This window comes from Lampris incognitus, chromosome 4, assembly GCF_029633865.1.
Source record: "Lampris incognitus isolate fLamInc1 chromosome 4, fLamInc1.hap2, whole genome shotgun sequence".
Classification (NCBI taxonomy): Eukaryota; Metazoa; Chordata; class Actinopteri; order Lampriformes; family Lampridae; genus Lampris; species Lampris incognitus.
The window spans coordinates 35,033,935-35,048,773 of NC_079214.1; the positions used below are offsets into that span (position 1 = coordinate 35,033,935).

At 41.7% G+C, this 14,839-nt stretch overlaps 1 protein-coding gene across 1 annotated transcript in view; it reads right to left on the reverse strand.

Annotated features, from left to right (window-relative positions):
* Positions 1-673: 673 nt before the first annotated feature.
* LOC130111736 (transmembrane channel-like protein 3) overlaps positions 674-14,839 on the reverse strand; it is a 34,909-nt gene continuing 20,743 nt past the window's right edge. The window contains exons 14-22 of the mRNA XM_056279005.1: positions 9,818-9,946; positions 9,309-9,376; positions 8,707-8,835; positions 3,267-3,377; positions 2,932-3,057; positions 2,681-2,759; positions 2,534-2,576; positions 1,980-2,253; positions 674-1,658 (exon numbers count right to left, since the gene is read on the reverse strand). Of these exons, the coding sequence (XP_056134980.1) occupies positions 674-1,658; positions 1,980-2,253; positions 2,534-2,576; positions 2,681-2,759; positions 2,932-3,057; positions 3,267-3,377; positions 8,707-8,835; positions 9,309-9,376; positions 9,818-9,946 (1,944 nt within the window). The remainder of the gene's footprint in view (positions 1,659-1,979; positions 2,254-2,533; positions 2,577-2,680; positions 2,760-2,931; positions 3,058-3,266; positions 3,378-8,706; positions 8,836-9,308; positions 9,377-9,817; positions 9,947-14,839) is intronic.

The window sequence follows — 14,839 nt, forward strand, 5'->3', positions numbered from 1 at the left end:
AGCCGAAATGAATGAGCCGGGCTTGTGTCAGTCAACCTTCGCATTGTCGGTTGCCAGCTAGCCAGGCTATTGTCACGAGCTCGTAAGAAATAACAAATATTATCAGTAAAATAAATTTCAGAATAAATCCATCTTGCGTTAGCTAGCGGCGGACCTATAATCCATATTTTTAAGTGTGCCTCCAATCAAAAATTCTTGGATAAAAGGAAAGCTGTTGGCTTCCTCAATGGGTGAGGCAACGCATGCTGGGAGATGTAGTTTGAGAAAGCACTAGCTCACAGCGCGAGGATCAAGTGGCGTTTATTAGTCTTGAGTACAGAATGGATCCATGCGAAATGAAAGTCTACGTAATTTCATGAGAAGTAATATTAAGACGAAGATCTCATATTCTAACTGGTTTGGTGGTTGAGCTTCTAGTTGTAACAATCTGTCTTACTGGCTAGCAGTTTTGTTAGGTTTCATGATTTTGTTCTTTCACATCACAAGGAAAACCAAGCAAATAATTGGCCTTCATTGTCTTTTTTCAAATGACAGAAGACTTACACAGAGAAGAAAGCAATGATAATAATTCTGACATGTTATACTGGTATTCAGCTTTATGCAAACTATTGACCTCCTATATCTTTATTTTTTTTAAATAAACATCTTAAAATATGTCATAACAATAAAGGCATCATACATTTGAACAAACCAGGTCATTTGTACTTGAGACATTAAGATCAATGCTGGCTTTGGACTTCCTTTTAGCAAACTTGCCCTGCCTGACATCAGACTTGAGATAGCGCTCTTTGTTGTGGATGATCTGAATGTATTGGTCAGTGCTGCTGTTCTGCTGGTCACTGCTGGAGGCCAAGGAGGCTGAGTCTGACTCTGTCAGGGGGGGCTCCATCTTTGGCCTGGTCTTAGGCTTGACCTGGGGCTCCATGTGTCTCGTCATGGCCAGGGATTGACTTTGCCTTGCTGGGGATTGTGTGCGCACCAAAGGAGATTCCGCTGCTCTCATATTCGTCTGGGGGTGGGGATGTGCTTCTAAGTCTTCCCAGTCCATTGCTCCTTCATCATCCTCCTCGTCTTCCTCCCCCCGGGCTCTGTAGTGTCGGTCTTTGGCCATGGGTAGCTGGCTTTCAGAGGGGTCGCCAACATAGAAGCGTGCCGGGCGGTGGAGGTCTGTGAGGGACTGTGGACGATGAGCCTTTCTCAAAGACCCCCTCCTCATGGCCCTTCCTTCCTTTTCTGCCTCTACCTCTTCACTCAAAAGTGGTTTTGTTGGCTGTGATAGGTGAGACCGGTGGGAAAAGGGCTGGTGGCGAGGGGTTCGAGGGGTGTAGTGTTTAATATTGCATGGACACAATTCTAGGATCTCTCCAGGGTCTTCTATACAGTAGTGGCGTGGGACCCTTGTGGCTGACCGCAGAAGCTTCTTCCTGGCCTCGTGCTCATTGATGATCACGTAGCGGGCAGCATGAGCATGCCGGCCCACATAGCTCTGCGCCGCGATGATCCCTGGAGGCTCAGCCAAGTGCATGGAGCACATGGTCTTCCGGTACAAGGGGTCAGATTGGATGCTGTCGGAGTAATGAGGTGTGGCACTGTGCACCATATGGTGGTAGGACTTGGACCTGCAGGAGCCACTAGGGCCACCAAGAAATGGCAGAGGCCTGTAATGAAAGTGGAGAACACCCGATTAAGATCCATTGCAGACACAGGGTTAGGCTATTTCTTTGTGTTTTTTTTCTTTTCTTTTTTTTTGCCAGTTTCACCTTTAGTGAATAGGAAAGTGAAGAGTGACAGGAAAGATGGGGTGAAGAGAGAAGGGAAGGCATGCAACATTGGTCCTGAACAGGATATGAGTACAAGATGTTGCACGTATGTCTGACACATCATGATACTTTCTTAAGCCTCTAGTATGCCTCATAAAAGGCTTTTTCATATTTTTTTTTTTAATGTTGATTATATGTTAGTAGATGTTTGCATGACACCTATTTGGTACGTGCTCCAGCCTGTGTTTGTGCAGTATTGACATTGATGGACTCCTGGAGGGTCCAGCAACACTCCCTCTATTAAGGTCCACTCTAGATGCTGATTGGCTGATGGTGCGGATGCTGTTGTCGCGACGAACAGGAGACTGAAAGTTGGTGACACTGCCATTGTGCCGTGGGGACGGAGTGTGGATGGAGGACTCGTGGCTGGTGACATCACTTTCTGGCTGATCTGGCTTTTTATCCACTGCAGTGTCCGGAGCCTGCAGCCGGGCTGGGGAACAGGTAGGGGTTGGGGTTAAAAGCCAGAGCTCAGGGACCATGAGACCATGACACCACAGGAAGTAATGGAATGGATTACTCTCGCTCTCTCTCATATATATATATATATATATATATATATGTGTGTGTGTGTGTGTGTGTGTAATTGATATTATTCTTATTTCAAAATGATTATTAAAGCCACAACCACAAGAAAGCACTTCATTGCAAGGATGCATAAACTTGAAACTTAAATGCACAGATTGAAAAAAAGACAAAAATGCATGTAGCACCTGCAGCCATCTGAAAGACTTTCTTCTTGTCTTCCGTACGCTCCTAATAACCCAAAGTCATTGATTATTCTTGGAGATATTGGCAGAAGTAGACATAATGTAATGGAAAATTCGGGTTGCTTGATCCAGAGAGCATGATAAACTCACTGTTTGGAGTTGCATCCTCAGTTGGTTGTTGGTGTATTTAAGGGATCTGGCAATGGCCTGGAGGTAGTATATAAGCATGCTGAAACATAAAAGAATGTGAAGTATGGAGAAAGGAATATAAAAGACATGAGGTACCTACATTAATTTTTTGTCTCATGCACAGTGTTATTTTGTTATGGATGTCTGTGTGTCTCTGAGTGTATGTGCATGTGTGCATATTTATGCACACATGCATATGTGTAAAATCTTACAACAGTAATAGCAATGCTGGCAGCACCACGACAGGACTGGTGACATAACTCATCACTTTACTGAACCAGAGAGGGAAATCAGTGGCTATCGTCTCAGAAATGATGTCATAGATCTTCTCCTGACCACTGCAACATAGACGCGTGCGAGCGAGCGCGCGCGCGCGCGCACGCACGCACACACACACACACACACACACACACACACACACACACACACACACACACACACACACACACACAGAATAAATCTCTCTTACAACTGCAGAACAGTAGGAGTGGAACCAAGCACTGCCATTAAACAAGAATCGAGTTTTTGAAAGTAAAAGTGGCTTTACCTAAATGGTCCACAGTACTGGGATGGTCTGTATCTCACTATGGCAAAGATGGTGGGTAGCATACACAGAAAAAGCATGAACAGCAGCATAGCTAGATAGAAGTTGTTTGATCTGTGAGAAGGATAAAAAAAACATAGAGCATTATTTTAATGCCACTGCTATGTTATACATGGTAGCTCCCATAACAGAGTAGTACTCATCAAAATATTCATCTTTTATAACAGTACATTTAATCATTTTGCACATGTTTTAACAAATTGGTATGGTTTTGTTTATATAGTAAATGGAGTTTGCTTACACAATGATCACCTGTATGACTGATTTATAAATACTGTAGATACATAAGTCCCACCATATCCCACAAAATAGCCTCAGCTATACAGTTTGGATGTTACTAATTTCATTACAAACCAATTAAATCTCCAAATGTTGCTTTAGAACAAAAGCAGAGTTTTAGGTTAGCATTGTGTAGAGGCATACATTTTTTTCAGCTCTAACATTGTCCCAATTTGAACTGATATCTACTGACAATGCAAACAAAAACAGGTTGGAATGAATGTTTACTTTAAGGTGCTTTACCTGTATGAGCAATTGAAAATGATTAATGATACATAAATAATAGGATTTAGCCAGTAAATAAGGTGGGGAAAATTAGGGGAGACAAGTTGTGTTGCTGTGGGTTTATTCATAGCCTATCCTTTTCTAGTAGCTGTTAATAACTTTCCTGATAGCAGTAGGCTCATTCATTCATCATCAGCCGCTTCTCCGGGGTCAGGTGGTAGCAAGCTAAGTAGGGCACTCCGGACGTCCCTCTCCCCAGCAACGCCCTCCAACTCCTCCTGGGGGATCCCAAGGCAGTCCCAGGCCAGGTTGGACATGTAGTCTCTCCAGCGAGTTCTGGGTCTACCCCGGGGTCGTCTCCCAGTTGGACATGCCCGGAAAACCTCCAAAGGAAGGTGCCCCAGGAGGCGTTTACAAATGTTTGATATTTGTTTTGATCTATTTATACCGTTTTTAGTTTTACTCTTACTTATTTTTATAATTGTTTCAATTAACAAAGCGCTCTCTTCCCTTTTGCCTTTATTTTACGGCGTTATTTGTCAGTGCTTTTTATTTTATTTTATTTTAATCGCTTACAATATTTTTTGTGTCACTTTCAACTGTTCTATTCTGTTCTGTGATGCACTTTGTAACCCTGTTTCGAAAAGTGCTATACAAATAAAGTTTATTATTATTATTATCCTAATCAGATGCCCGAACCACCTCAACTGGCTCCCTTCGACGTGAAAGAGCAGCAGCTCTACTCTGAGCTCCCTTCGGATGTCCAAGCTCCTCACCCTATCTCTAAGATTGAGCCCAGAGACCCTATGAAGGAAACTCATTTCAGCTGCTTGTATCCGCAATCCCACCCTTTCGGTCACTACCCAAAGCTCATGACCATAGGTGAGGGTTTGAACGAAGACTGACTGGTAAATTGAGAGCTTTGCTTTCCGGCTCAGTTCCCTCTTCACCACAACGCAATAGGCTCAATAGATAAAAAAAAAAAAAAACGGTGGTGATCATTATCGTTATCAGTGAATAAAGCCATATAACATTTGTGCAAAATTGTCAGTACTGGGAAATCTATTGTTGCAGAAACAGGCCAACCACTGCATGCCTCAAATGAGTATACTGATGATAACATGGTGACGTTTATAATGACAGTGGCATTGCAAAAGACAGTATTTTTGATTAGAAAGGGGTGTTCCCCACACATTTCTGATTGGTCTGTTCCATACTCGAACACTTATAAAAGTTATCAGCATGAAGGAGGAAACGCCATCATTCCTGAAATTTTTATTCTTTCAGTCGACCTGCCTTGTATGGTTAAAGGTAGGTTAGCCATCTCTTTAAGTGTTGGGTAAATTGGGGTATGGGCTTAGACAGAGGGATGATATGGAGCCTAAATTAACAGGGGGAATTGATAGCTTGGCAAGCTAGTTTGTCTCTGACCAGGTAAAATAATGAAAGACAAAGAAAACACAAACCTATCAAACAGATGTTTCACTTAATTACTCACATTTTAACCATATAAATGTACCACAGCTACTGACATGAATGAATGAAACCTTTTTCAGACCATGTGATCGGAGCTTGTTAAGCAGCTGAAAGCTGTGTGGAACAAAGGATGTGATGCCTCTTTTAGTCCACATCTTGGGCATGCTATACCTTTGCCCCAAAGGTAAAAGTGCATATTCAGACCATAGAGGGTACAGTGGCTGCTATGATCTTGTGAGCTCAATTCATGGTGTACTGGTCTGTTATTTATGTAATAATGCACATTTACTCGGCATCATTGTACATTAGGGCCAGCCCTTAATGATTTCTCGAGTTTAAATAAAGGCAATAATAATAATATTTGTTCTGCAGTTATCTTGTCACCCATTTTAACAACCCTGTCTAGTTTGCTGTTTTGTACAGACAATGCTCCCCTATACTGAATACAAAAGGTCAATATGCTCCAAATGAAGATCTTGTAAAACAGTGTCAGCATAATTCTATCCACATAAAAAATTCTAAATTTACTTAAAAACTATAGATATAGCTTGTTTGCAGATGAGGCGCGACCTGTAGGGGGAGGGCAGGAAGTGATTTTCTACAGAGGAAGCACTATCACAAACTCTCAAAATGCCGGTTGCTCAAATCGATTAAACCGAGAAACTACGAGGAGTGTTTATCGAGTACCAAAAGCTGTTGTTCGTAAGACGTGGAAAAAATGGCTTGCCATCTGCAGTCGGGAGGAGCGGAGTCGGATAATGCGCGTGTGTGCAGTGACCACTTCGTCAAAGGTAAAGTAATTTTATGTGGTTATGTTTATGCAGCTTAACTGTTTCCTTACTTTATTACGCTAAAGTTGTTTTTCTTTGCTTTGTTGGAGTTTGTACCCATCTCGTTCATTCTGCTTTTTACTTCCTGCCCTCCGTCTGCAAACTTAGCATTGTTGTTAGCTTCCATTTCAGTCTGCTATCAATAATAGTGCCCAGGTACTTGTACTCTTGTTCACTTTCAATGGTTATATTGTTCATAATTACAGGGGACAGAGTGGAGTTTCTTCTGAAGTCAATGATCATTTCTTTAGTTTTCTTTGTGTGTAAAATCAATGCGTTATCTGAACACCAATTATAGAAGTGGTTAATCTCAGTTCTATAACCGGTCTCATTGTCGGTTAACAGGCCTATCAGAGCCACATCATTTGCAAATTGTATAATTGTACGATTACATGAAGCTGTCATTTTAGATTACGTATGTGTGCTCCAGCACGCAATGATGATGATGTTTGTTTACATGCCCAGAGTATTACCTACTGCATTCTGTGTTCTGTGCTTGGAGCTACCGCTACACACCTCTGTAACAATTTCCATATAAATAAAAACATGAATACGATACTATAAACAGATTATTATATACTGTTATATACTTTCAAGCAACTAAACACGACATTATCATGAGTAGAGGACGTTGAACTGGTTTTCTAATTATTAGCAGTGTCACCATCAATTGAGAGATAGAGAAACAGAGAGACAGAAAAAGACAGACAGAGAGAGAGAGAGAGAGAGAGAGAGATAATGTAGGGGGTGTGAATGGATGCTGGTACAGTACTTCCCACCACAGCTGGGAGTGACTGATAAGGCCTGAAAGAAGCAGCAACAGCCTCGTTACATAAATCAGAGAGGGCCGAGGACTGTGTGTGTGTGTGTGTGTGTGTGTGTGTGTGTGTGTGTGTGTGTGTGTGTGTGTGTGTGTGTGTGTGTGTGTACAAAGTGGCTGTATCTTTCTGTGCACATTTGTATATGCAGGGATCAGTGATTAATTATTTTGCACCACTCACAGTGGTGCAGAATAATTTAATTAGGTAAGAAAAAATGCCAAGAAACCCCAGGTTAACAATTTATAATCAGGTTAATAATCTATTAACCCAGGTTAATAATCTATAATCAATAATAATAACAATCAGCGAAATGCTTAAAGAAAACTCTGTCTTGTCCACAGAGAACAGAGGAGTGCTATCAGACCAGAGGGTTGTTTTACCTAAACTTTCATTCATCGGAGTACATCTCTCTGTACACTTTACAATGCGGTAAAAAAACAGAAAAAAAGAAAAAACACAATTATTACATGTAAAATAAACATACATAAACATGCACTCACACACATACACAGGTAATAATATTAATACGACAAGTCTGTGAATGTTCTCATTAATTAGTTAATACGACAACAAGGTTGAAGTTAGTCATTTTAAAAACAGATATAAAACTAAGAGTTGGGGTAGCTACTTGTCAAGGAGGGAAAACACTCAAGTGATTTGAGTTCCCAGTTGGTAAAATTAGGAGCGGTCATAATGAACAGGGGGGGGAAAATGGTTTTCAGTCTGGATTTGAAAGTATGAACAGAGCTTGCCTCCTGAATGTACAGTGGTAGATCATTCCAGAGGAATGGAGCTCGGTGAGCAGACGCTCGACCACCAAAAGAGTTCCTATTGAGCAGTAGATAAGTAACCAGCATCAAGGGAATGTAAAGGACCTGATGGAATATATGGCGCCATAAGGCTGGAGATAGTATATGAGGGAGCCCGGCCATTTAGAGCCTTATAGATAAGAAGGAGAATTTTGAAATCAGCTCTTGCGAGAACCGGTAGGCAATGTGGAGACATCAGTACTGTTACTATAGGATCCTACTTCTTAGTTCTTGTGAGGACTCTAGCAGCTGGACCAAATAAAAACAGAATCACATCAAAATAGTAAGATATGCATTTCTTAAATCTATAGAAAATTAAATACACTCAAAGGGTCATCTGGAACCTTTGCTAAGATATGGAGGCCCTTTCTGGATTTCTATGAGTCTCTACAGGAACCCCTTGAAAGAGTAGGGTAGAAGCCATAAATGTCCTATTACAGTAATGAGCAACCCCCTCCTGTTTTTGCCTCTCCCCTTTATCTTTTCTTCCTTTTGTTTGAATAATTAATACAATTATTTGATTATCTTATGTTTTCCCTTCTTTACCTAAATGTATTCTCTAACCTGTGATCCTATGAGTGGGTGGGTGGGTAGGGATGGGAATGGGGTTTTCAGTTTGTCAATACATGTGATGAATAATACTTTGTAGCTGGGGGAAGACTAGTTGATTTGATGTCATACATGTTTTGTAACTCTTGTGGGATAAAACATTTGAAAATCAATAAAATATTTTCACAAAAAAAAATAGTAAGATATTTATATTTCGAAAAATATTCATGTGAATTCTTTTCAATATGCATGTGTGCCCATGTGTGTACCTTTACATGTGTATTTAACTGCGTTCCCATGTGTGTGCCTGTGTGCATACGCACGTGTGTGTGTGTGTGTGTGTGTGTGTGTGTGTGTGTGTGTGTGTGTGTGTGTGTTCCAGGTTCTTGCTGACCTGGAAGCTCTGAAGACTTGCTGATGGGGAACATTGCAGGTTAGAACAGCCCAGCTTCTCAGATACATCAAACCTATCAGCTTCAACACGTTGAAGGCAGGAAGACATGGGGAGAAAAACGCACCCATCCTAGTAGGATCCCCCCCGCCCAACACAAAAATCCACTTGCATCAGAATAGTCAATATGTTAAAAAGTAGAGAAAAATCAGATAGCAAGCTAAATAGATACACACAGCCACTGGGGTCAGCTCACACCCCATATAAGACTTAACACCAGTTGGCTCATGGTTTTGGATCATTATGCTTATCCTCGCAGAACGACATCTCTGAAATGAGTTGGGGAAATACTGCCCAGCCAACCATACAGGTGTAATGGATAGATTCTAGAGAGGCCAAAGTCGTTTTACTCAGGGTCACAGGAGCTGTTTGGGACTGGCAAGCCAATGAAAAGTGAACGGGCTCATGTAATGCCCAGGGCAAAGCAGATATAATGTAGTTTAAAGTGACCCTATCATGCTCATTCCGGCGCTGTATTTTATTTTGCATGTTTTCAATGTTGTAGTATAAATTTCCCTAAATTATGTTTTTACAATCAAACTTACCAGATCATTCCTTGGTTATAAATCAGGTGCAGCACATTCTCTGCTATTTTAAATTCTCCATATTCAGGCTGAGAAAAGACAGATAAAATGTGATATGAATGTCTTTTGATTCTGAAATGAAACTAAAAACACTGTGTTGCTTTAAAAAATATATATTAATGTTCCAATTAGCTTATCAGGAACTGAACTTTTTTTCAATTTCAAAATCATGGGATTTTGAATGTGATTCTGTTCTCCACATTTAAAAGCATGATTAAGCCCCAGTCAATATAAACGGGATTTAAGTTAAAAAAAAAAGAGGAATAGAGCATCAAATGACAGGCACCACAGTGATGGCACTTAACTGAGTGTTGAATTGGTATACCATGTAAATTAGAAGCAATTTTCTTCTTGAATGTATATTTTTATTTATCTTTTTACCTGCTTGTGTACAGTGCATTGCTTTTTTATGGCTCAAGCATTCCATATAAATATAGTTTGATTGACTGATTTGAGCGACTGATACTTACAAATTTGCTCTCTAGGTCCCAGCAGCAGCAGTCACTCAGATAGCGTACCACCAAGCCCCTGATGAAGTCGATCAGTAGAATGCTGGCCACAGTGAAGATCATATCAATAATGGACAACTTAAGCATCTCCTGCACACACACAGTAAACACACATGCACAGAAAGTTGAAAATATATATAAAGTTTAATCCATAGCAGAACAAGCCTGTTTCGTGTGCCACACACTCTAGCCACCTTGGCAGCTGATGAGTGCGTGGCGCACGAAACAGGCTTGTTCTGCAATGGATTAAAGTTTTTTCCTACATCTATCTTTCCATCTTTCTATATATACTATATAAATCCAGTGATTCAAGTAAATTCTTTATGAGACTACAAGCCTGTTTCAAGTCATAAGCAATCATCAACTGTCAATAAAGCTACACAGGAAAGAACATATCATTAACTGCCTAGTCATGCACATCATGTGCACAATGTCCAGTGGGTAAGGGAGAGGTGCCTACATTCAAAAATTCAAAAACACGTGATCGCTAACGGTCCAGTAAAGGGGGGGTGGATTGGTATTTGTCTACTGGCATGATTTATTTATAATTACAAAATAGATGTTTATATCTATGTCTGCAACTGCTGGCCAATTCATTCCTGTTATTCAATGTGGACATTTCTGGTTTGCAAATGATAAAATATTTTTCAGTTAGACAAAGATTGCACATTTTATTTCTGGTTGAATATGCCCTGTTCTTTGAGAGGATTTTCCAGTGGTTGAATAATTAATGTTTCTGTCTGCCAATGACCACATATAACGGCTTAACAATGTTACATTCTTTAAACGGTTGTTTCTAAAGCTACACATGTGCATTAAACCTCTTTTTGATTGTTCCCTTTGTTAGACCCACGTATATGTCTCTATTTTGCCATCGTTATTTCTTGTCACCATAGCTTGGTCGATAACTCCTTTCATCTGGCATTTCCGTTCGAGGGGGCATGAGTCCGTTCACATGGCAGTTGTAGTTGGGGGAGGTCCAGTTGTGATGAAGGTGTCATTGATTTGTTCATGATTCTTGTGTTGTGGGATGATATTTGTTGAATGTTAGGCATGCAGCTGTAACTAATTTTGAAGGTGTTCTTATTGAATATCTTCCTCAGTTGATGGTCTGGGGTAAAGCACTTATCCAAAAGTTCAAAAAAGTGCTTACCGATTTTTGTGGCCACGGTGTCATTGTAGGGTGGGTTGTACCAGGTGATGTTTCATCTTCTGCTATGTTTGTTGATTTGCTGGCAGTCAGTATTTGATGGTGGGTTGTACTTTAGCTTAAAATTGTAGCCACTCTTTTGTAATGCATCTTGGTATGGGGGTGTAACTTCATTGAAGATGGACTCAGATGATAATTTTGAGAGTCTTCTATAAATGCTTTCTGGGATGTTCTTCAAGATGGAGGGTGGGTGGTTGCTTTCTCTATGGACATACTGCAACATGTTGTTTGGCTTGCCGTACATTAAGTCAGGGTAAAGCACTTATCCAAAGAAACAGAAAGCATTAGCTCCTCGGTGGAAAGGCGCCGGGTGTGGATGAGATTCCGCCTGAGATGTTGAAGGCTGTGCACGTTGTTGGGCTGTCTTGGTTGACACGCCTCTTCAATGTCGCGTGGAGGTTGGGGAGAGTACCTGTGGAGTGGCAGACTGGGGTGGTGGTTCCCATATTTAAAAAGGGGGACCGGAGGGTGTGCTCCAATTATCGGGGCATCATATTACTCAGCCTCCCTGGGGAAAGTCTACTCTAGGGTGCTGGAAAGGAGGCTACAACTGATTGTCGAACCTCGGATCCAGGAGGAACATTGCGGATTCCGTCCTGGCCATGGAACAATGAACCAACTCTTTACCCTTGCGGAAGTGCTGAGGGGGGCATGGGAGTTTGACCAGCCAATCATAATGTGTTTTGTGGACTTGGAGAAGGCTTACGACCGTGTACCCCGAGGCTCTCTGTGGGGGGTACTGCAGGAGTATGGGGTACCAGGGCAGTTGCTACAAGCCATCCGGTCCTTGTATAACCAAAGTGAGGGCTGTGTCTGCATTCTCAGCGCAAAGTAAAACACGTTTTCGGTGGATGTCGGACTCCGCCAAGGTTGTCCCTTGTCTCTGATTCTGTTTGTGATATTTATGGACAGGATCTCAAGGTGCAGCCAAGATGAGGAGTGTGTCCGTTTTGGGAACTTCAGAATTGCATCTCTGCTCTTCGCAGATGATGTGATTTTGTTGGTTTCACCAGAACGCGACCTCCACCACGCACTGGGGCGGTTTGCAGCTGAGTGTGAAATGGCTGGGATGAGAGTCAGCACCTCCAAGTCTGAGGTCATGGTTCTCTACCGGAAAATGGTGGATTGCTCCCTCTGGGTTGGGGATGAGTTGTTGCCTCAAGTGAAGGAGTTCGAATATCTTGGGGTCTTGTTCATGAGTGAGGGTAGGATGGAGCAGGAGATTGACAGGTGGATTGGTGCAGCATCAGCAGTAATGTGGACGTTGTACTGGACCATTGTGGTGAAGAGGGAGCTGAGCCGGAAGGCAAAGCTCTCAATTTACCAGTCAGTCTTCGTTCAAACCCTCACTTATGGTCATGAGCTTTGGGTAGTGACCGAAAGGGTGGGATCGCAGATACAAGCAGCTGAAATGAGTTTCCTCTGTAGGGTGTCTGGGCTCAACCTTAGAGATAGGGTGAGGAGCTCGGACATTCGGAGGGAGCTCGGAGTAGAGCCGCTGCTCCTTCGCGTCGAAAGGAGCCAGTTGAGGTGGTTTAGGCATCTGATTAAGATGCCTCCTGAGCACCTTCCTTTGGAGGTTTTCCGGGCACGTCCAACTGGGAGAAGACCCCGGGATAGACCCAGAACTCGCTGTAGAGACTACATGTCCAATCTGCCCTGGGACTGCCTTGGGATCCCCAAGGAGGAGTTGGAGGACATTGCTGGGGAGAGGAGGGACATCCGGAGTGCCCTACTTAGCTTGCTGCCACCGTGACCCTACCCCAGAGAAGAGGCTGAAGATGAATGAATGAATGAATATATATATATATATATATATATATATATATATATATATATATATATATATATATATATATACTAAAGTGTTTTTATTAACTTTAAAATGGTGTGTTTATGCTCTTTTGTTTTTGTTCTTGTGCCGTAGTGTTGAGCATCATGCCCAATTGTACCAATTCAAATGTTCCATATGTACAAACCAACTTTGCTAGTGACAGAATCTTGAACTTCATTTTATCTATTTACTTTTTCACCTAGTTGATGTTTTTTTTTAATGTCAAATATGATTACCAAAGGGAAACAGACGCACCGAAGAACACCATCGAATCCAGAATGATTCCTGTTTAGTGATTTAGGGCCACATTTCTAGCTGTGGCCCCTCTCATGAGGTTAGTGAAATGTGTAAGGCTGCACATCTTAATTCCTACTCCATCTGTAGCAAAGGGTTTCAAGGGAGGGTAAAAAAAACTTCTCTTATCAGTATGATACTGTTAGGGACTATTAGAGATAAGTATGTGAGGAAGTTCTTTAGCAATCATCCGCTCACTGAAGAGAGCAAAATGTAGAGAACAATAATGCTCACTGGTGTGGACTTGAATTGGAGACAGAGCAGTAAGTTACGTAATTTCCCACCAAGACATCTGAGCCCTTCTTACTTTGGTTCAAGCACTTTTCCGAGTAGTTTTTAAACTCGCATAAACCACATGAACATAACTTTGAGGATCTGGATCAAAGTTACACTTTTAAAAGCGATTTAACACAATAGTCTCTCGGGAGAACTGCCAGTCCTAAATCACTTGGACTTTTTTCCCTTTATTTTGATATATATAGTGAGCAGAAGAGGAGGAAGTGTTCTTGTATCCTGCCCATAGAGGCTAGTATGTCAGCTGCCTTAGTTTTTCAGTACTTTGCTGGCAGCCGCTATTGGTCATACATTTTAGTCGGCAATATTAAACTGAAATTCATGTTTACTGGCAGCCCAGTGAGTTTACATATATTGAGAATTTGTCTACATATATTAAGAATTTGTCTAACAGGAATGTCAAGTCAATTTTATTTGTATAGCCCAATATCACAAATTTGCCTCAGGGAGGGCTCTCTGTGGTACGTGTCACAAACTTCTTTTATTTCCATTCAACTTTGTTGTGTAGCACAAAAGGTTTTTAAGAAGTGCTGTGTAAATAAACATTATTAAGATGATGATGATGTAGATGTGTCTGAAAGCTTTCAGACCCCTGACCTGATATAATGCATTTAAGAAATAGTGTATTATGGGTAAATAAATTCACATTACAATGGCATGGATGCAGCAAATGCACATCATGCCTGAGAGAGACAAATAATCTGATGAGGAAAATTAACTGAGTGAATTAGGAGCAGCAGGCTCCAATTGTTTGCTTCTTTCATTTTGGGCTCAAAATACACAGCAATAATTGAAACTCATTCTTAAAATTTGTTATGTGGGAAAATAAAAATGTCTGAACACGAGTTTGTAATTCTCAACCTGAACACTGTCAGGCTCGACCCAATCACATCGGTCCAGGCTCAGATTATTTAATTATTCCAGCAGGTTTGAGAGGGTCGGGCTCTGTGCTGCGGTGGATATATGAACTTGAACAGCGTGGTGGGAATCCCACAATTTCTCCCTGAATATAAATAAAACAAAACAGATGATGATTGACTTCAGGAGGGCCGACAGGCACCATCATACGTCGCTGACCATCGATGGCTCCTCTGTGGAGATGGTCAGTAACTAAATTCCTGGGAGTGCACCTGGCGGACGACCTGACCTTCAGTAAATTTGTTCACTTTTTGCCCTTGTCTAGACTGCCTTCGGCCCGAGAGACTGCGGATCTGCTGGTCAGGGAGGTTTTCCGGGTCCACGGTCTCCCCCGTGATATCGTGTCTGACCGTGGCCCCCAGTTCACTTCTGCTGTCTGGAAGGCTTTCTGCTCTGCCATCGGTGCCACCGTCAGCCTGTCATCGGGGTTCCA